Source organism: Cavenderia fasciculata (assembly GCF_000203815.1).
Source record: "Cavenderia fasciculata unplaced genomic scaffold Scf_Dfasci-G-b-285a01.f1-5, whole genome shotgun sequence".
Classification (NCBI taxonomy): domain Eukaryota; phylum Evosea; class Eumycetozoa; order Acytosteliales; family Cavenderiaceae; genus Cavenderia; species Cavenderia fasciculata.
In genome coordinates, this window is record NW_004457708.1 from 942,727 (window position 1) to 963,855 (window position 21,129).

At 32.2% G+C, this 21,129-nt stretch overlaps 10 protein-coding genes across 10 annotated transcripts; 5 read left to right on the forward strand and 5 right to left on the reverse strand.

Annotated features, from left to right (window-relative positions):
- Positions 1-102: 102 nt before the first annotated feature.
- DFA_04071 (uncharacterized protein) lies at positions 103-1,434 on the forward strand (the record flags this gene model as incomplete). The annotated part of the gene is made up of 2 exons (XM_004366424.1): positions 103-242; positions 309-1,434. The coding sequence occupies 2 exons, from the start codon at positions 103-105 to the stop codon at positions 1,432-1,434; spliced, it is 1,266 nt and encodes a 421-aa protein (XP_004366481.1).
- Positions 1,435-1,511: 77 nt separating this feature from the next.
- On the reverse strand, positions 1,512-3,723 carry DFA_04072 (uncharacterized protein; the record flags this gene model as incomplete). Its single annotated transcript, XM_004366425.1, has 5 exons — positions 1,512-2,015; positions 2,095-2,367; positions 2,459-2,869; positions 2,965-3,048; positions 3,133-3,723. The coding sequence occupies 5 exons, from the start codon at positions 3,721-3,723 to the stop codon at positions 1,512-1,514; spliced, it is 1,863 nt and encodes a 620-aa protein (XP_004366482.1).
- Positions 3,724-4,003: 280 nt separating this feature from the next.
- DFA_04073 (uncharacterized protein) lies at positions 4,004-4,957 on the forward strand (the record flags this gene model as incomplete). Its single annotated transcript, XM_004366426.1, has 2 exons — positions 4,004-4,313; positions 4,950-4,957. 2 exons carry the CDS (start codon positions 4,004-4,006, stop codon positions 4,955-4,957), a joined length of 318 nt encoding a protein of 105 aa, XP_004366483.1.
- Positions 4,958-5,049: 92 nt separating this feature from the next.
- DFA_04074 (uncharacterized protein) lies at positions 5,050-5,507 on the reverse strand (the record flags this gene model as incomplete). The annotated part of the gene is made up of 2 exons (XM_004366427.1): positions 5,050-5,229; positions 5,400-5,507. 2 exons carry the CDS (start codon positions 5,505-5,507, stop codon positions 5,050-5,052), a joined length of 288 nt encoding a protein of 95 aa, XP_004366484.1.
- A 1,332-nt stretch (positions 5,508-6,839) lies between these two features.
- On the forward strand, positions 6,840-8,674 carry DFA_04075 (uncharacterized protein; the record flags this gene model as incomplete). Its single annotated transcript, XM_004366428.1, has 5 exons — positions 6,840-7,151; positions 7,217-7,420; positions 7,477-7,917; positions 8,019-8,446; positions 8,506-8,674. 5 exons carry the CDS (start codon positions 6,840-6,842, stop codon positions 8,672-8,674), a joined length of 1,554 nt encoding a protein of 517 aa, XP_004366485.1.
- A 255-nt stretch (positions 8,675-8,929) lies between these two features.
- On the reverse strand, positions 8,930-9,655 carry DFA_04076 (uncharacterized protein; the record flags this gene model as incomplete). Its single annotated transcript, XM_004366429.1, has 4 exons — positions 8,930-8,936; positions 9,022-9,225; positions 9,282-9,470; positions 9,522-9,655. The coding sequence occupies 4 exons, from the start codon at positions 9,653-9,655 to the stop codon at positions 8,930-8,932; spliced, it is 534 nt and encodes a 177-aa protein (XP_004366486.1).
- A 403-nt stretch (positions 9,656-10,058) lies between these two features.
- Positions 10,059-11,950, reverse strand: DFA_04077 (uncharacterized protein; the record flags this gene model as incomplete). The annotated part of the gene is made up of 2 exons (XM_004366430.1): positions 10,059-10,440; positions 10,830-11,950. 2 exons carry the CDS (start codon positions 11,948-11,950, stop codon positions 10,059-10,061), a joined length of 1,503 nt encoding a protein of 500 aa, XP_004366487.1.
- A 243-nt stretch (positions 11,951-12,193) lies between these two features.
- DFA_04078 (uncharacterized protein) lies at positions 12,194-14,401 on the reverse strand (the record flags this gene model as incomplete). The annotated part of the gene is made up of 6 exons (XM_004366431.1): positions 12,194-12,487; positions 12,561-12,758; positions 12,830-13,090; positions 13,173-13,499; positions 13,577-13,660; positions 13,739-14,401. The coding sequence occupies 6 exons, from the start codon at positions 14,399-14,401 to the stop codon at positions 12,194-12,196; spliced, it is 1,827 nt and encodes a 608-aa protein (XP_004366488.1).
- Positions 14,402-14,625: 224 nt separating this feature from the next.
- Positions 14,626-16,917, forward strand: DFA_04079 (uncharacterized protein; the record flags this gene model as incomplete). The annotated part of the gene is made up of 5 exons (XM_004366432.1): positions 14,626-15,288; positions 15,643-15,885; positions 16,001-16,261; positions 16,347-16,529; positions 16,609-16,917. 5 exons carry the CDS (start codon positions 14,626-14,628, stop codon positions 16,915-16,917), a joined length of 1,659 nt encoding a protein of 552 aa, XP_004366489.1.
- Positions 16,918-17,056: 139 nt separating this feature from the next.
- On the forward strand, positions 17,057-20,519 carry DFA_04080 (uncharacterized protein; the record flags this gene model as incomplete). The annotated part of the gene is made up of 8 exons (XM_004366433.1): positions 17,057-17,180; positions 17,729-18,178; positions 18,254-18,459; positions 18,533-18,670; positions 18,762-19,115; positions 19,159-19,236; positions 19,322-19,679; positions 19,756-20,519. 8 exons carry the CDS (start codon positions 17,057-17,059, stop codon positions 20,517-20,519), a joined length of 2,472 nt encoding a protein of 823 aa, XP_004366490.1.
- Between the last annotated feature and the right edge of the window lie 610 nt (positions 20,520-21,129).

Below are 21,129 nucleotides of genomic sequence, written 5' to 3' on the forward strand. Positions count from 1 at the left end.
ATGTATTCCCAACACACTCCAATGAGCTTACTTCTCAAAACATTATACAGATAGACTAGTAGGTGCGCTCAATGAATAGTTGTTATTAATAATTATTCAACAATGGATTTCCTAGGTAGAGTGGTACGGGAAATAGATAAATTACAAATAGATGATCATGATGAGGAGAAGCCTTTTAATACAAATTCTTCAACATCAACTAGTAGTTCCTCTACTACTACTACGACTACAACTACTGATGTGTATGTTAATTATATATTTTTTATTAAAATCACACTCTTTGACTAACTTAACCACCTGTTATATAGAACAACAACTTCAGAAGAATCAGGAGAAAAGAAGAAAAAGAAGAAAAAAAAGAAAAAGAAAAAAAAGAGTTCTTCTTCTTCCTTGGAACCAAAAAATTTAGAAGAAGATAGTTGTTATCCTTACAACTATGGTAATGTTATCGCTGTCTACATTGATATAAAGAAACAATGGAATGAAGCTATATTGGGTAAATATTTAAAAGATGCTGGTTTTATTAGAGGTACAGAGGTATCTGATAGCAACAAGTCTACTCGTATGCAATTACAAATGACTCAATTATATGTTGGATTTGCAAAAAAGATAGTTTCGGAAGCATCACATTTTATTGGTGGTCCTATTGCAACAAAACACCATGTCATTGCCACTGGTGATGATACTGTCGACTTTGAAAATGCCTATTCTATGATTGGATCACAATTATTTGAAACAACGTATATTTATCTACCACCGTCCTACACTGTTATGGCAACTTTGTTCGTAGTGGCAGCATACTTATTGGGGTATCCAGGATATGCTAGTGGTCCTATCCCGAATATTGTCAAATATGCACTTGTCAGGATGAATATGATCATTCCACGCAACAAATCAGAACTATGTACCAAGATTAAACACCTTTTTAATATATACTATGCTATACCAGATCAACATGGACTGGTTGAATGGGACAAGTCAAAGTTGACACAATATCTCCAACACAACAGCATCAGACAATATAGTACAACTAGATACCCACCAAATTCACCCAACTTTCAATGTATCATGGCGATATCTATATTGATCAAAGGCTTTATCATCAAGAATAACCCCACCATCTTTACAAATGAAAAAGATTTGGAATGGGGACTATCAGATGGTTCAGTTGAAGATACACTAGACAGATTAGGTCGAATGTCTATTCCATTTTGGAAATCAAGAGAAAAGTGGGCAAACGACATGCGACTAAATGTTTTAGGTCTTACGATTATAGCATTTCAAACTGGTGTTGTCAATTTCGTGTATCCACCCTTGATTGATGATTGTCTCAAACCAGAGATATTACGTAATTTAGAAAGTAAAAGGTTCCAATTAGATGGTAATATTCCAACTGCATTTCAAAATATTACTAATCTTGCAAGTCAAGTTTAAAGAAATAAAATAAAATAAAAAGAAAGATAATATATTTTTAATAATTAATAGTACTATTTATTTTATTTATTTATTAGTTAAATTAAATGAATTAATATATTATCATAATAATGATTAATTAAATCAATGATTTCATAGTACTTTTCATTTTCACTACAAAGACAAAATACTGATTGTGCATTGGTTTGGATGAGTTGGAGTGGTATTAATTTGTTGGATAGAATATAATGAACCACATCGTAATCGGGGTATCTGCGATGATGTGGAATTTGCAAAGCTAAAAGTGTACATTGTTGTTGATTCATGGTCGTGTGGAGATACTTGACGACATCCAAGTGTGAACCAGCGGCTGCCCAATCCATGGCAAGGGACGTGCATCCCTCTGTACGATTTTTATATAAAAATTCTAACATTTGCATATTCCCATACGATGCAGCGTTGTCCATCGCACTCGTTGAGCATTCACATTTATCCGATCGATTAAAATGTAGAAATTCCAACATTTCCAAATTATTACTCATTGCAGCTGAATCCATTGCATAATGACTACTATTCTCATCATTTCTATTATAATGTAACCACTAAATAATTATAATTAAGTAAATGTATAAATAAATATAAATGAATGAATTATTAAATACAACGACTAACATAACATACTTTAACAATTTCAAAAAGATTATTATCAGCGGCCAAATCGATTGGTGAAATTTCTTTCCAAATTTTTGATGTTGGATAATGTTGATGAAGATATTGTACGATATCTAATCGATTTGCTTGAATTGCATAGATCAAATAAAAAGATGTGCACTCTACATTTAAATTTTCATTAACAAATGTTAAAATCTCCAATGTCTCTTCTGGTGTCTTATACAGTGCAATATCATCAAATGCTCTTGAAAATAACCCTTCTGTTCTATTCTGATATAAAAACTAAATAAATAAATAATTAATTAATTAATTAATTTGGTTTGTTTCCAATTCAATATATTATAAATATATATTGCTATCAATAAATAAATACCTTTATAATATCAAAATGACCATATTTAATTGCTTCTTGCATGGCTTTATATGTACACCCTTCCGTTCTATTATAATGTAACCATTCAACCATGTCTAATCGTCCTCTTGCCGCCGCATTATCCATGGCTTTGTGAGTGCACCCTTCTGAGCGATTATTATGTAGGAATTGAGTTATTTCCAAAGAAGCTGAATTGTCCATAGCTTCAGTTGTGCATCCTTCAGTGCGATGGTCATGAAGGAACTTTAAAATTTTGAAATGGCCATTTCGAGCAGCATTATCCATAGCAGTAGTACTACACCCCTCGCTTCTATTAAAGTGTAACCACTCTACAATATCATAGTCTCCTTTATACGATGCAAATATCATAGCATGAGTTGAACATCCTTCTGTACGATTAAAATGTAAAAACTATAATAGCAAGATAAAGAGTTAAAGATTATGATGATCTGTATTGTATTGTATTGTCCTTATTGCAATTGTGATGATTTATCTATCTTACATACTTTAATTATATCTAAATGACCATTCGATGCGGCATCATTCATAGCATTAAGAGTACATCCTTCACTACGATTCTCGTGTAAAAACTATCAAAAGAGAGAGAGAGAGAGAGAAAGAGAGAAAAGTTAGATAGATGAATGACACATTTGTTGTTATTTTTGATTACATACCTTGATTACATCTAGATGTCCATTCTTTGCAACAACATCCATTGTATATACATTACAACTAGCGTTGTTTATCAGTTCAAGTGTCGAAAGATGACCATTAACAGCAGCTGCATCAACAGCACCATTTGGATTGATTTCAGGATACCTTGTAATAAGTAGTTCCATTATATCTCTATGGCCTGCACCTGCCACCTTTTCAGCTAGTTCTTGACAATATTTCTCTTCTCTATTTTGAGGATCATAATCTGGTGACCATTCCAATAGATGATTGAGTGTATCCAATGTTGCATTGGGATGTGAACAATACTTGCTAATGATATATAATCTTCTTTTAAACAATACTTTATCCTTTTCAGGTAGATAATGTTTGATAAAGTCCCATGGCATACCATATTGACTGATCATACCAAGATGAGGCAATTTGATGATATCTCTTCCTTTCTTTGCATATTTAAGATTCTCATCATATTGATCATCATATGATTTCGATTGTATCAGTGTAAAACTATTGAATACAACATGTCTGATATAAGGTACACCAATAATCGTTTGAAATGTTATTCTATTCTTGTTATTCTTGATTTCTACCATTTCTTGATTTGATACAAAAAATAAAAAATAACATAACAACTCGGAATCAAAGCACGCAAAACAAGTTCAAGAAAACTAAATTAAATTGTTTTATATATATTTTGATTTATTTATTTATTTATTTGATTATTTTAATTATTTATTAAATTACTCTTATAAAAAAAAAAAAAAAAAAGTGGTGTCAGAGTGTTTCAAACAAAGAATTTCAATACCAACAACAACAACATTAAAGGAGAACCCATGTTTTCTATTATCTTACGACATCTCTTTTAATCATAACATGTATAATGCTTTGTCAATAACAGAAATTGCATCACAAAGCGATTTCAAACGATGGTCAGCAAAACAAGTAAAAGAATGGGCTACAAAAGAAGCTCAAGTAAGAGAAGAATATGCCCAGATGCTTCTTGATAATGATGTGGATGGAGAGAGTATAGCAGCGTTTACAGAGGCTGATTTTGGTAAATGTGGCATAGTCGTCGCACCTGCAAAGAAGCTCTATCTGGCTGCTCAACAACTTTTAATTAAACAACAACAACAACAACAACTACAACAATCGCTATCGCATCAACACAGCAGCAGCAGTAGAGGTAAGTAATGATACATCTGTCTTCTATTTAACCACTCATATTCGTCTTGTTCGCACATGATTGTCATACGTCAGATTCCCTCCACTACCACCACCCATCATTCTTCTCGTTTCTCTCGTTTAGTCACTCTGTGTTGTGGTTCAAGTCATCTATTAATCACACCCATCAACCCTAATATTAAAGTCATGTCTTATGATCATCGCGCTCACCCATCTTCCAATGATTTTATTAATATTTAAAATAAATTTTTTTGTTTAATAATAATAATAATGTTTTTTTATAATTATATATTTTTTTCTTGGAGTTTGATGATAAGAAGCACTCATACCAGTCAGCAGTTCACTGTGTATTCTTTCTGATACATTTTATTTGTTCTTTTTTTTGCCATTTATTATTCACATATTTCATATTTATCTATTCATCAGTTATCCATAAGAGAAATCATCTTCACCATCGTCGCCATCTTGTCAATATTCATTCACTCAATCTCTTGTTCATTTCACCGTGAACCTTTTTATTCTTTGTAGTTTATATTCCCTTATCTTATTTGCAACTTACTTACTATAATATTATATCAAACAAATATTCAAGAAATGGATAATGGCTGGAGAGAAAAGGGTATGTTTTTTGTTCTAGTTCCTTGACCTGAAAAAATTAATGACCCTCTGTTTCTATTCTATTCTATTCTATTCTATTCTATTCTATTCTATTCTATTCTATTCTATTCTATTCTATTCTATTTAGACCCAAAGGAATGGGATTTTACAGACATCGATTCTTGGATAGGATATTTCAAGTCACAACGCAGACTAAAACCAGGAGCAATCTTTGATTTTGATTCCAACACCAAATCTTTACCCAAAGGAGAGTCTCTTGTAAAGTGGCCATGTGATTTGTTCAAGGAATACTCGCCTACCTACGGTAGTGAACTATTTGTTAGTTTAAACAGTTTCAAAAGGGACCCCACCCCTTCTCCCCTACAAGGTAACCAGTCACAATCACTATTGCACTATCTTTCATACCATTTCTTCTCTACTGTCATCCCTCACCAATTTTTTTCATTTGTAATTCTCTCCCTTTTGAAACCTTACATTTCTTCATTGCCAATGTTGCAATCACTATCATTGCTCCTCTTTTTACACCATTTCTTTTGATTATCTTTTTGTTTTCATTACCAATCAATGCACCACCCATCTCTTTCCTTTTAACCACTTGCTTGTCGAACCAACCAAACACTAAACATTTGTCATTTTGTTTGTTCATCTTTATATCATTAACCTTTTGTTAATTGATATCCTTGATCGAAATCAAATACCATTGCCCATTCACCAAGCAACGTGACCACTCTTTATCACTCAACCTTTTATTTTTAAGACCCATCTCTTTTTCCATCTTATCCACTCCTTTTGTCAAACATACCTAATTGCTACATCAATCAATCACCATCATTCAAATCTAGTCATTTTGTTTTGTTTGTTCTCATATTACAGGCCCTTCACTTATCTCATTGTTGTTGGTCAATCCATCACCATTCCAAATATTATATCAACCAATCACCATTAATATCACTGGACACTCAAAACCTCTACCTTTTGTTAGTTTGGTTCACTCACCTATCCGGTTAACGACACTTCCTTTATCCATCAGATAATTAAAAATCCCTATCATTGCACCTCTATTTATACCATTTCATTTTTATTATCTTTTGTTTTCAATGCACCAATCATCCTCTTTCCTTTTAACCACTTGCTTCATTGTTGTGCAACCAAGCACTAAACATATGTAATTTAGTTTTGCTTGTTCATCTTTACATATCATTGACCTCTTGTGTTCATTCATATTTATAATCCTTTGGTCCAAATCAAATACCATTGTTCATTCACCAAGCTACATCATTTTGTTTTCAAGCACAATAATAAGCCAGTTTTAACCATTTTTTTTTTAATAGCAAATTTTAATTTATTAAAAACAATCAACTCAACAAGATACTCTTCATCTGAAATCAACTACGTAAAACCATCAATTATAGTCGATCGAGGACGAGAAACAACAGAGTTATCTGTCAACTGCATCAAGGCAATGATCATCCCTACATTCCCAAGTGCAAACACCAATAACACTACGCTGCCTACTACCTTGTCTGCACAGATGTGGGGATCTGGAAAATCGTTCCTTGGTTACAATTTTATTCAATTACTGAATGAAAATCATTTTGATGGTGCTCTCTTCAAAGAGCTTGTTGCACAGGACGATTTTTTGCCAAAGGTTGGTGATCCAAAACTGAAAGATACCTTGGTAAGATTAAAGTCGTTGAAAACGGTCTCGGTCGACCTGATGCCGTTTAGAGGTAGAATGATCACATCGTCAGAAGATTGGGTCACCACAATCATCACGTTACTGTATCGCGTCGTTTTATCCACTTTCAAGCAGTCTTTTGACAAATCCAAGCTTGTTACCTCTGTCAACGAACTCTTTGAATTGGCACCCCAAATCAATTCGTGTTTTGTTCATATCGATGAAATCGACATGACAATCGAGAATGAACAAAACGATATCGAGGCTGCCAGAAAACTCTACGCAATTTGGGAAAAAGTATCACATCCTTTGGTTCAGAGTTCTATTCCTGTTTATTTAACTGGTAGATCACCTATTCTTTTTTCTATTAATCATGGAGCCTATCATAAACATAATATCATATCTCCCCCGAAAGCTAGCGCTTCCCTACTTCTATTGGATATGTTCAAGAAGAATGACATTAAAGATATGCTCCTTGGTCATGGTAATGAATCCCTAGGGACATGCTCAAATATTGATTCCTATTCAGAATCTATCTACAAGGTATATATATATCCAACGAAAACAACTTTTATTTATAAAAATGTATTAACAACTTTGGTTTTTAGTTGACATTAGGAGTGCCACGTCTAGTTGAGGGTGTAGTGAATTATCTATTGACTCGAGATTTAAATCTACCTATTAATGAACAAAAACTAAGAGATCATCTGCGATCTGATTCTATCTATTCCAACGAGCTCAACCCAACCTACTCGTGGTCTCCGGAAATGAAGCTTCTTTATTTAGAACTTTGCAGGGCATCAATATTTAAGGTAAGTTAGACCTATAACATAAATCTTTTAAATACTTTTTGACACTTTAATTTAAGATCCCATTTAGCTTGGATTTGGCAATCGATACGGAGATGTGGCACATTCCAGTAGAGATGAAGTATAAACGATTCAACTATGCAAAGTTCTTTCAGCTATTCAATGTTTATTTGGAACAATATCCATTCAACCGCCGAATGGCAATCGTCTTGATCCCTCCACTCACTCTATCTGAAATTGTAGAAAATGCTCGCGAAAACCGTTTGGATAGTATCCTAAAAGTTGGCTTGCAACTTCAACAGTATATGGATATTAATTCATATGGCATTCGACAAACTGGCATCCCTTTTGAAGATTGTGTTGAATCAATTATTTACACAAGAACCAATCTGGGAATCGAAGCTATGTCAATGGATTGGTTTAACAGAGGAATTAAAAAGGAGGAACCTTCTCAACAAACCACAACTGGATCTGTTGCCCAACTATTCCTCTTTTTATCTGTAAGTATCTATTACACCTACAATCAATCATTATTACAATTTAATTTAATTCATTAATCATTTATCTCTCTCTCTCTCTCTCTCCTCTCTCTCTTTTGTAGGATTCTTGGGTTGGCAGTACAATTTGGAATCCTTCCTCTCACATTTCAACCACTCCATCAATCAAACATTTCCCCAAAATAGTAAACTCACTCAAATCTGTGAACTGGGAAGGGATAAAGTTGGGTTTGGTCACCAATAGAACAGATGGAATTGAACTTGTGCATTGCGACGCTGAAAACTTTGGTGTTCTCTGGTCAATGGCCGCTCCTTTCACCACGTATCGTTCATTATCAAAGTCGGGCAGTTCGGATCTATTCACAAAGATCAATGACAAGCTTGGTATCGCTTGGATTGTAAAAGATTACAAGAACTCGCTACCATCGAATCAAGTTGAAAAAGAAATCAATCTTTTGAAAAACCTACCATTCTCAATCAGATTTGTTGCTGTTATGATTTCCTTGTCCCCTCCAAAAGGGGACACGAGCTAGTAGGTTATAATATTATTCTTTAATCTAATTTTAATACTAATATCTTTTTAAAAACTAGTTTGGGTAAAAAGACAAAGGATATTTTGAGTATTGATGGTGAACACATAGCTGACCTTTACGAAGTTACTTTTAATATCCAGATGGTCGTTTTAACCGTCGCAGGACTAGAATATTTCTTCTCAAAAGAGAATTATGACTTTTTAAAACGTTCTAAAATTTTTGAATAAAAGTTGATTATATAGTATCGCCATTGATCTCTCGTCCTTTTCATATCTTCTCTTTAGTTTCTCTTCTTTTTCTTCAAGCATCCTCTTTTCTAATTGATCCAATCTATCACTTTCTTGATTATATATATAGAGTAATTTATTATATTAATTCAAGCAAATCAAGTAAATCAAGCAAAACAAACAGAACAGCAACAACAAATAATGGTTGATCAAATTTTACCAAATGATTTAATAGAAATGGTCCCAAGAAACAATCTAACAGCTTTAAAAAGAGATTTTTGGATGTTTGAGTGAATTAATAATAATTTTTATTTGATTGATTTGTCAAATTATAATAGATAAAAAACCACCAAATACAAACGCTTAAACAACAAGCCAATGGAAGATCTAAACGTTTGTATATATAGGGTCTTCTTGCATTAATATAGATCTTGTGGTAGAGTGGAGAAGGGAATCTATAATCTTTACCATGAATGAGTATTCCCTTCTTGACTAGACTTGTGGCTGCATCTTTGTAAAGGACTGCAGTGGACTGGTTCAGAGTCAATGATCTATTCTCTGAAATATAGTCCAAAATTTCCTTGGCGGTAAACTTGTCTACACCAACTTTACCTTGACGACATCCAACTGGTTTCTCTCTGCAGCAATTGCCATGATATCGTCATCCCAAATATCAGAGTATGGAAATCCTTTGTTGAGATATTGAATGACATCTAATCTACCTTTTAATGCAGCAACCCTGAGACCCTCTGATGTACACACGATTTCAACATTATCACCAAGATACATTATAACTCTATTGATGAGTTATCAGTAGCAGCAACCAATTGAATGACCAGTTTATTACTGTCGATCAGATGATGAGAGACTCCAAAGTAGTTTGCAATCGACGGTATTGATCCCATGTAATCTAAACTCTTCAATCGATGTTGATTCAAATCTTCCACATACTTTACATTTGATATTAACTGTAAGATTCATAGTTGTAGATCTGAGATTAAGAGATAATTTCAGCAATCAGGTTAGGGTTATATCAAACAACGGATTTTTAATTGCTTTTAAAAATACAAAAAAAGATAATAATATGATCCAATTTATTTGTTGTTATTTTTTCTTTTGTAGTTGTTGTTATTGTAATCTCTTTATCATCTGCAAGAATACATAAATTTTACATATTTAATATCGACCATCACTTTTGGAAAATAATAATATTAGTATTTATTTTGAAGTGATAAAAAAAATTTAATAATACTATTTATTTTTTGAATATAAAGGTATTCTTTTTTATTAGTAACTAATGTTCCTAGAAATAAAATTTAATATTAAAATATTTTATTTATTATAATAATTTTTACTATTACTTTATAGATTTTATTTATTTTTATTATTCATCACCATCTTCATCTTCTTCATCTTCTTCTTTTTCATCTTCATCTTCTTTTTCATCATCTTCTTCTTTATCATTTTCTTCTTCATCTTTATCATCATTGTCGTCATCTTTATCACTTTCACTTTCTTCATCTTCACTTTCATCAATTTCAATACAAGTGTCAGAGATTTTGAATTGACCATGATCTGCGTCGACATTAAGGAATAGCTTTGTGTGTTTGTCTTTTGGTAGGACGATGATTCCACCAACCATTGTATCCTTTTCAATTAGCATAAAACTATTGCTATTAGGACATCTTCGAATTTCAAATTCAAATTGACCATCAATAATCAATCTCGATACATTTGTATGATTGACAATATCTACCAAGTTGACACTATAATCTGACAAACCTTCATTATTGTTATGGTAATAGGTCAGTGTTGTGATGGTGTAGGGAAGGAGCAGTTGTTTGGATTCATAGAGTTGGGTGTGTGTGTCTTGGTTGTTGTTGACGATTTGGATCTTGTCGGTTGCAGTGACCAGTACAATTTATAGCTCATCGTCAATGTCAGTGCAGTCAATGATGTGGGCACGCAGATGGCTGATGGAATACGTTCGGATTCACCATCAAAGTTGTAGTTTAGCGATGTCAGTGTTGGTGGCACTGGTACTGGCACTGACCTGCGAGTAGGCGGTTTATTCTGGTACGACCAAGCCAATACACGGAGATTGGGTGGGAAACGGACAGGAGTACACGATGGATACGCGTACTGACTGAGATACAATTCAACGACTGAATTTGGAATGATATCACTTGTCATCAGACCATGGTATCCATTCAACTCGAGTATTTCGACACCGTTTGGAATGAGTCCTGGTGTTATAGCATCGTCGGTAAATTCAAACAAACGTAATTCTTTCACCGATGACGGGATGAAACCTGGGGCAAGTTTGCCCGATAGACAGTCGACGGTTAGCGAGGTTAGTGTCGATGGTAAAACGAGTGTGTGGCTGGCATCACTACGATAAGAGATGGAGAGCTTCTCGAGTGTGGCTGGGATTAAGTCGGTCTTGAGACCACCAATATTTGACAAGAATAGATGTTTGAGTGTTGGTGGGAGAAGGAATTCGTCCGAGATAGAGGTCGCTGAATCAGAGCTTACCGATAAAGAGAGACTGACCAACGAGGTGAGATGGGTGACATTGATGCGAGGTATCAATTTCTGCATCCATTTGATCTTGAGGTGGAGTAGAGTCTGCGTTCGCAGACTCTCAAGAATGGCACCCAAATCCTTTTCACCAGTTGAATGAATGGTCACCGATGTTATGGTAGATGGCCACGATTTGATCGTTGGATAATGCAATTTGACCTGCATCTTTAACTTTTTGACACTGCAAGGAAAGAAATCCTTATCGATGGTACCTGTGCAATCAGCTGTCACTAAAACCTCGACATGTTCTGGTACCTTGGTCGTAGATAAATCTGCTTGCAAGACTTTCAACTTCCTGCCAAGCGTTGTTTTGACACTTTCGTTGATGAGATTGGAGAATGCATTCATGTGACGATTAGATGGGTCATGTGCTGCCGCTGTATTTTTAAACCATACAATATTGCGAGGAAGAGGATCTGTTGTTGCGTTGCTATGGTCTTTACATATCTTTTCAAACTTTAATCTAATGTTGTTGTAGAATGCTTTACAAGTCATCATCAAACAAATCACATCCACATTGTTTTCAACATGACTAATAATGTTGAGGATTACCAAATCTGATAATTGGTTGATTGTTCCAACACTAGAAGTTCGTTTGGTTTTATTCACTACTGTAGGTACAGCAGCAGTGTTACGAACACTACTACTTCTACGATTACTACTATTTGCACTACTTCTCCTTTTTGGTGGCATTTATTAGTATATAACTACTGCATACTACTACTGTTTGATGTTGAGTTGTTTAACCCGACCCATCTTCTTTTTCTTTTGGACCTGTATTGTCATCAAGATGCAAGGTGGCAAGATTTTATTTGTTTAGTGGAACTCTCTAAAAAGAACACCACTTCACTTTTTATTTATTTTTTTTCTTACTTTGTCATGTGACCACTTTGAAATCGAAACGATCGATTACTTTAATCTAGATAACAATCGGTTTTAATTTTGAATATATTGATTGACTAGATCTAATATTTCATAATAAGAATTCTCTGTGAGATAGTCTATTACAAATGGAGCAACATTCTCTTTTGGAATAATACGATTGTCCAATAGAAATTTTACGACTTGGATATGTTGATCTTCAGCAAATGGACCAACATTTAAAGCATGGTTGCTACATCCTTCAGAACGATTTTTGTAAAGAAATTCTACAATATTTAAATGACCTCCCTGCGCAGCTGCATTCATAGCATAAATGCCACATCCTTCTGTACGATTATAATGTAAAAACTAAATGTAAATAATGAACATGTTGGTTAGATGGATCCCGGTAGATATATGATACAATTGTGCTTATACTCACTTTGACTACTTCAAAATGACCATGCTCAGCGGCATTATGCATAGCACTAGTTGTACATCCTTCAGAGCGATTTTGGTGTAGGAATTGAACAACCTCTAAAATCCTTCCTTCATCGGGGCTGTCATTGTGTGAATAAGCTGTAGGAACAGCATCCATAGTATATCTATTACATGGTTCAGTACGATTAAAATGTAAAAACTAAATGATAGATAGATAGATATTAGAGTATTAGTATTGACAATAATATATTTAAAAATATATATATTTACTTTAACTATATCCAATTGAGCATATGATGCAGCCATGTCCATAGCACTAGACCAAAAACTTAGGTTTGGATAATGCTTATGTAGAAATTGAATAATATCCAATCTTCCCAATTCAATTGCATAACGAATGACTCTGGTTACAAAAGAGAATCCAATTCCATTTTCATAAAGGAATGTCATCATCTCTACTGTTATCTTTCTACAATCCCATAAAACAACTGGTTCAATGATAAATCCTTCTGGTCTATTTTTAAACAAAAACTATAAATCAACAAAAGAATTATTAATAACAATCTGAAAAGTAAAAAGAATAGTAATCCTAAATATTTAAATATTTAAATACCTTGGCTATTTCTAGATTTCCACTCTCTGCTGCTTCTTTGATGGCTTCAATTGTAAATCCCTCAGTTCGTTCTAGAAGAAGAAATTCAATGGCATCCATTTTACCATTCGTAGCAGCATTTTTGATAGCGTTTGTTGTGCATCCTTCAGTTCTGTGTCTATGAAGGAATTGGATGATTGACAAATGGCCAGCATTATCCATAGCATCAGTAGTTGCACCCTCACTACGATGTTGATGTAAAAAGGTTAAAATATCCAAATGGCCTCTTTCTGCTGCTACATCCATACCTCTAGTAGTACATCCCTCAGTTCTATGTTCATGTAAGAACTAAATAATAATAATTTTAGAAAAATATATAAGAATAGGTACATATATTATATATATATATATATATATTTACATACTTTAATAATATCAAAATGACCTTCATACGCAGCACCCTCCATAGCATCAGTTAAACATCCTTCTGTTCTATTAAAATGGAGAAACTATAATAATGAATCATAAATATTAGTATTCATTCATGTTCATTCACTTTTACTTTTATATTATATTTATGTACATACTTTGACAACATCAAGATGACCATTGGTAGCTGCAGAATTCATAGCACCAACTGAGCAACCTTCAGTACGACGATCATGAAGATACTGTACAACGGATAGATGGCCAGCGGCTGCGGCGAGGTCCATTGCATCGGTGGAGCATTTAATGTTTTTGATCTTTTGGTCCAATAGTTGAACGAGTGAGAGTACACCAGTGTCGGCAGCAATATCCAAATAGGTAGATCTTTCAGCAATGTCGTGGTACTTGTCAAGGATAAACTCTAAAATGTCTGGATTACGAGCTCTTACAATGTCACCGATTGGATCCATCCCTCTAGAAAGCTGAGCTACAAGGTCATACTCGGTCGACCATGCCAATAGATTGGTCAATGTCTCCAGGGTTGCATTTGGGTGTCTGCACAACCCAGCGATCACATACATTCTTCGTTCAGACAATACTTTATCCTTTTCAGGTAGATAATGTTTGATAAACTGCCATGGCATACCATACTTGTGCACCATGCCAAGATAAGGCAACTTGACAATATCCTTTCCTTTTAGAGATGTTCTATGAGCACCATTCTTGTTTTGACCTTTCACCACTTGTTTTGTAATCTCTTCAACTTGTTGAAATATTAATCTTCTAATATAAGATACACCAAGTATATCTTTAATTGTTGTCATTATTAAGTATTATTTCTATCTTTGAAAAAAAAATAATAATGATGATAATCTTTGCTCGGTTTCTTGGGTTCCACGCAAGTGACATCATCATCATAGATTCATTTACAAAAAAATCTAATTTTCTTTTCACTTTCTTTTTTCGCTTTTTCCTTCTCAAATTAATTGCATTTATAGGATCACTCATCGACGACTCATTTGTAATCATTACCATAGTAGTATCAAACATGACATGTACATTTATTAATCTTATTAGAGTACCATATATCAGACAGGTAATATTCAATAGTTTTACTGTACTCTATTCTAAATCAAGTGATGATGATGATGAATTTGGACTTGACAAGGCAGCAAAAAAAGGTAGAGATATCATCAATTCACCACGTCTTGCTATGATAAGCAAGTATGCAATGCCATGGGACTTTATCAAACATTATCTACCATCTGAAAAGGAAAAGGTGGTACTTGGTAGAAGAATGCAGGTAATCAAAGAGTACTGTGCACATCCCAATGCAACCTATGATACATTGTTAAAACTATTGGAATGGTCACCAGAATTTGAATATCGCTCTGATTTGGCATTTGGTGTTGTTAAACGAGGTCATATCAAAATACTAGAGTACTGGATCAACAAATTCCCTCAAATCAAATTACAAGATGATTTACTCGTTGTTGCAGCTGTCAACGGTCACCTTCCAATCGTTCAATTATTAAATACATTTCCTTCAATGCAAGATAAAGATTACAGTGAGGAATTGATGATGGATAAAGTTGCAAAGAATGGACATTTATCAGTGGTAAAGTGGTTGCATATCAACAGGAGTGATGTAGGGTGCACTCAAGATGCTATAGATGGGGCAGCATCGAATGGTCATTTAGATGTTATCAAGGTATGTATAAATTATTTAGAAAACTATATTTTTACAATCATCATCAGATGAATTAATCTCTCTCTCTCTCCTATCTAGTTTTTACATGAGAATCGTTCAGAAGGATGTTCAACCAGCGCTATGAATAATGCTGCTTTGAATGACCATTTGCCAATTATCGAATTCCTTCATAAACACAGAACTGAAGGATGCACTGTTGATGCTATGGATCTGGCGGCATTGAATGGTTATCTAAACATATTAAAGGTAGAATCTAATTTAAATAGTACCAATATATATATATATATATTCATTTACTAATTATTATTTCCAACCTACCTACCTACCTACCCTACTCTCTCTTTATCATTATAGTTTTTACATGAGAATCGTATAGAGGGAGCTTCAGAGTTTGCATTAAATCAATCACCTAACCTCGAGATTGCCCAATTCCTTCATTATAATCGCTCAGAAGGATGCACAACACTTGCCATGGATAACGCCGTTATCAACGAAAGCATGGATGTTTTAGAATTCCTTCACACCCATCGTACCGAGGGTTGTTCGATGAGAGCTTACCACTATGCTGCAATGCATGGTCGTCTGGACGTATTAAAGGTAGAAAGAATCTAATTTAAATAGTACCTATATATAAATATATATATTCATGTACTAATTATTATTTCCAACCTACCTACCTACTCTCTCTCTCTCTTTATCTTTATCATTATAGTTTTTACATTTGAATCGTACAGAAGGAAGTTCTTCAAGAGCGATGGATTTGGCCATCCAAAATGATCAAAGTTTAGAGGTGATATCATTTATTGAATCTGCTTTCAAAAAAGGATGTACACATGCTTCCGTTACAAATGCAATCAACAACAATCGATTGGATATTCTTGAGTTCCTCCATCAACACTTTCCATCACCAAATATTTGGGTCGATGGGATTAACAATGCATTTTTTGGACATGTTGATTTAAATGTTTTAAAAGTATGTAAAATATAAAAAAATAATGAATTATATATATATATATTTGTATAATTAATTATTAATTCATTAATTATTATTATTTTAGTTTTTGGTTAATAATCGTACAGAAAGAATACCAGGTGGAAGGGCAATCGATTATGCCGCAAAAGCAGGAGATTTAGAGTCTGTTAAATTTTTTATTGCCAATGGTATGACACCAAATGTTGGATATTCAAATGATAGCACAATGGATTTCGCTGCTTCACATGGGCATTTAGAATTAGTAAAGGTATAAATAATATATTATATTATATAATATTATATATATATATGAGACTTGTGTTAACATTTTATTTCCATTTTAATAGTTTTTACATGAAAATCGCTCTGAAGGATGTACAAGTCATGCTATGACTTTGGCAGCTCGAAATGGTCACACCGAGGTTGTAGAATATCTTTATAAAAATCGTACAGAAGGATGTACAAGCTCTGTTTTCTTTATTGGAGTAGATGCTAAAGACGACCAACACTATCAAGCAGTCAAATTTATTTTGGACAATCACATCCTTCCAAAGGGTGATATTGATGATTCTTTGGCATGCCGACTAGCAGAGAATCATCAATATGAAATAGTAGATCTAGTCAATCAATATATTCAAAAATTAAATTTAAACTAAACTAAAAACTTTCCATTCTTTTAGGAAATGAAATAAAAATGGAAGAAATACAAGGTTGACCAAATCAGGCATCACATAGACATATAACTTAATTATAGGATACTGAAAGACAAGTCATCAATATTAATAATATACAAAAATGACAAGAAAACATTATAATATTATATTATATTCTCTCAATGTCCTTCCAGAGTATGAAAAGATCTTGTTGATCAAAAGAGAAAAGATGAGTGGAGTAATCGTACAACAATCTATCGAAAATAGTAAATCAATAATATATACCGTAACGGTGACGAGTGACACCTCTGATCCATCCACCCACCCACACACAATTGCAAGAGGGAGGTGGTAAAATTGGATCATCATTTTTTAAAATGATAATAATGGCACTCAACACTATTATTAATTTATTTATTTATTTATTTATTTTAGAACGGATATGTGGTGGTGTTTTGTAACAGGTCAATTGAACATCGACGATTCTAATGATTGATTGGTAGAGTTGTATTTTATATAATATTAATATCAATCAATCAATTATTATGTTCATTTTACACACATAATGGTATCATCAAAAGATAGATGATTCAAAAACAGGATACATAGATGGACATGTGATTAGATTGATTGATTGTGAATGATCACTCATTCATTCATTCATTCATTTAAAAAAAATTATTGTTTTAATTTTAAAAATAATTTTATAATCATCTTTCTTTATCATATCATTCATTTCTAAAACCATTTTATAGTTTATAGTTTTTCATTAAAATGATATCATTAAAATTAATAATATCAATTATTTTTATAGTAATTGGGTATTGTAATACTTTGTCATTTGAAAATAAAACAATAGTTTTGGAAATTGGTAATCATGATCAAATTAAAATAATCAATTCACCACCATCCGGCAAGCCAAATGACCAACAACCAACAACAACTATTCTCAACTTGGCAAGTCAACCTTTTAAATCACCATTTTTCAAAATCGACAATACAACATTCCAAGTCTATACTTTTGAAAACCAAACTACCATTTCCCAATCATCGGTAGAATTTAAAAACAACAACAACAACAACAACAACAACAACAACAACAACAACAACAACAACAACAACAACAACAACAACAACAACAACAACAATACTACCAATAGTATCTTGGCTCTTGATACTCAAGTTGTCAATTCCTCATTGACTCTTTCAAATAGTAGTTTAATATCTTTTCCATTTAATTCTACTCATTCCATTATTAGTTCAAGTATGTAAACAATAATAATTGTAATATGGTTTCATATATTTCTAAACATATTTAATATTAATTCTTTTTTAAAAGATCAAAGTTTAATATATTTAGGTGATTCAAAGATTATAAAAAGTGAATTAAATATTCAAAATAATAGTAAATTATTATTCTTTAATCATTCAATGATTGATGGTAGTATAGTTAAATTGGATCAATCCATTTTTGGAACCAATTATCTTGTTTTGACAAATTCCTCCAAATTAATTTTAAATCATTCAAAATTAATATTATTCAATGTATGAAAGAAGATAAACAAAATAATTTAGTTAAGTATATTAATCTTTTTTCATTTATTTATTATGTTTTTAGGAAACATCAACTATAGAAATTAAAACCAATTCAACATTAAATTTAATCAATAATACATATGTATATAATACAGTTGTCATACTTGATAATAATAATTCATTATCATTTAAATCAATGAAAACTTTAAACTCTTCCATTGTACGTTAATTTAAATATGACCAAGTGCTATTCATATTAACCTAAATTAATTTAATTCATTCATTTAAATTTGTTTGTTTCATCTCATCAGAACAATCATCATGTTGTTATTGAAAATTCCACAACCATTTTAAATATTCCACCAATTACAAAAAATAGAAAACCATCGTCGTCATCATCATCAGTCAATGATAAATATACAGTAATATCATCCGATTCAATTATACGATCAAATATGAATTATGAAGTACCATTCAACCATTATTATCTAAACTCTTTGGTCTTCAACTTGACCAATGTTCAACTATTCGTTCCAGAGGTATCCATATTCAATTCCAACTTTACATTTTCAAATGGTCTCATTCAATTAAATATTGGTAATGGTAAATCTTTTATTTTTATTGTAAGAAAGAAACTTTTGAAAATAGAAAAAAAGAAAAACAAGGTAAGAAAAATATTTATTTTATTTATTTATTTTATCATTTTAGAATTCAACCGTTTCAATTAAAGATACTGTCATTTTACAAATGCAATTGATTTTTAATAATAATCCAAAGATTAATATGGTATGATTACAAACTTTAAAAAAATGGAAAGAATAGACGTTTCATTATTCATTTATTAACTTTATGTTTTTATTTTTTAAAAAAGACAAAAACAATTATTGAATCATCACCAATAATTATTAGAAACCAAAAAATAATTACTGGACAGGAAAGGGATGTACTTGATTTATATCTTAGTAGTTCGTCTGTATTTTTGGAGAAAAATAGTTCATTTGAATCATACAATTTTACAACACTGATTGATGGTACTGGTCATTCATTCTGGTCAATCGATCAAACATCATCGATTGAAGGACAAATGCAACTCTATGGATCATTGGATTGCTATGGAACGATGGGTTCAACCAAGAAAGTAAATAACATTCATGTTGTTGGTGCTCTATTCATGACTCCAACTTCAAACCTAAATATTTTTGTAAATGATGAATCAAAATATACAAAATGTGAGTAAACCCGACCAAAATACCTATTATTAAAACATATTAACAAAAAATAATGATTTATTTTATATTTTTGTAGATATAATTGAACAAGGAGGTAAAATATTTGGAAATATTACAATTTATCTAACTATGAAATCAATTCGAGAAGGAGCAGAATATCAAATCATATCAACAACCAATAATCAAGAAAAACAATTATTATTGGATGATGATGCTGTTGTCTTTTTCAAATTAATTCAACAAGTTGTTGTTTTGGTAGAGGATGAAGATGGTGATATGGTAGAGATGCTTGCTAATCGTATTATTGACTATCCATTAAACAATACATCAATTTCGTTGGTACCACTATTGATCAAGGATAATAGTGGAGGATGGAAGGTTATTTTTGCATCACCATTCTTTTTTTACCCAAGACATGGTGAGCATGGATCAAGAGGTGTCGGAGGGTACAAAAACAATGATTCAGTATCCATTGTGGCAGCAGTCGCATCAATACTAGTAGTCATATTATTTTGTTTTGTTGCATTATGCATTTTCATCAATCGACATGCCATCAATAGATTATTGACCAATACCAATCTATTTTCAAAGTATAACAAAGATAATAACAACAATAATAATAATAATAATGACAAAAAGCAACCAACAACAACAAATGTAGCAGACAAATATTTAGATACTATTACTACTACCGATGATATCGGTAATAATAGTGGTGTAGTTATAGACCGTCCAATAGTGAATTACAGTCATACTATTACATTGGAGCAAGAAGAACAAGTTGGTAATTTAGAACCAGTCCAAAACAGTCAATCTTATCCTGTATCTATTATCTTTTAAATAAATTAATTAATTAAAATAGAAATTATAAATATTATAATGTTATAGTTGTAATTATTATTTTATAAACGAACGATTGATTATATCCAAAACCTCATAATTAATTAAAATTCACTTCGATTAAAATGTAAAAACTATAATAATAATAATCATTAATATTAAAATAATAAATAAATAAATATAGTTTAGTTTGTTACGAACCTTGACTACTTCCAAATGACCATGGCGCGAAGCTAAATCCATAGCCTCGGTTCTAAATATTGTTAGAAATGTTGTTGTTTTTGTATTTGTTGTTGTTTCTATATTCACTCTTGAATTATATTTGAATTGAATGAAACTAACCTCTAGATTATAGATATAATGGACTGTAAGCCAAGTTCATAGACGTCTCAAAAAATAATGCGAATAATCCCAATGCTACTCTTACCTATACTGAAGAGTATCTCGATGAAGCTTGTGGTGCTTTCCTTCCAGGTTGTTTCTATTGTCCATGGTCATCTAAATTGACCAGAGAAGTTAAACTATAAATAAATAATCAAATAAATAAATAAATAAATCATTGATTTTAAAATAAAAACATTCTATTGAATATATTTCATTTATTCAAGTA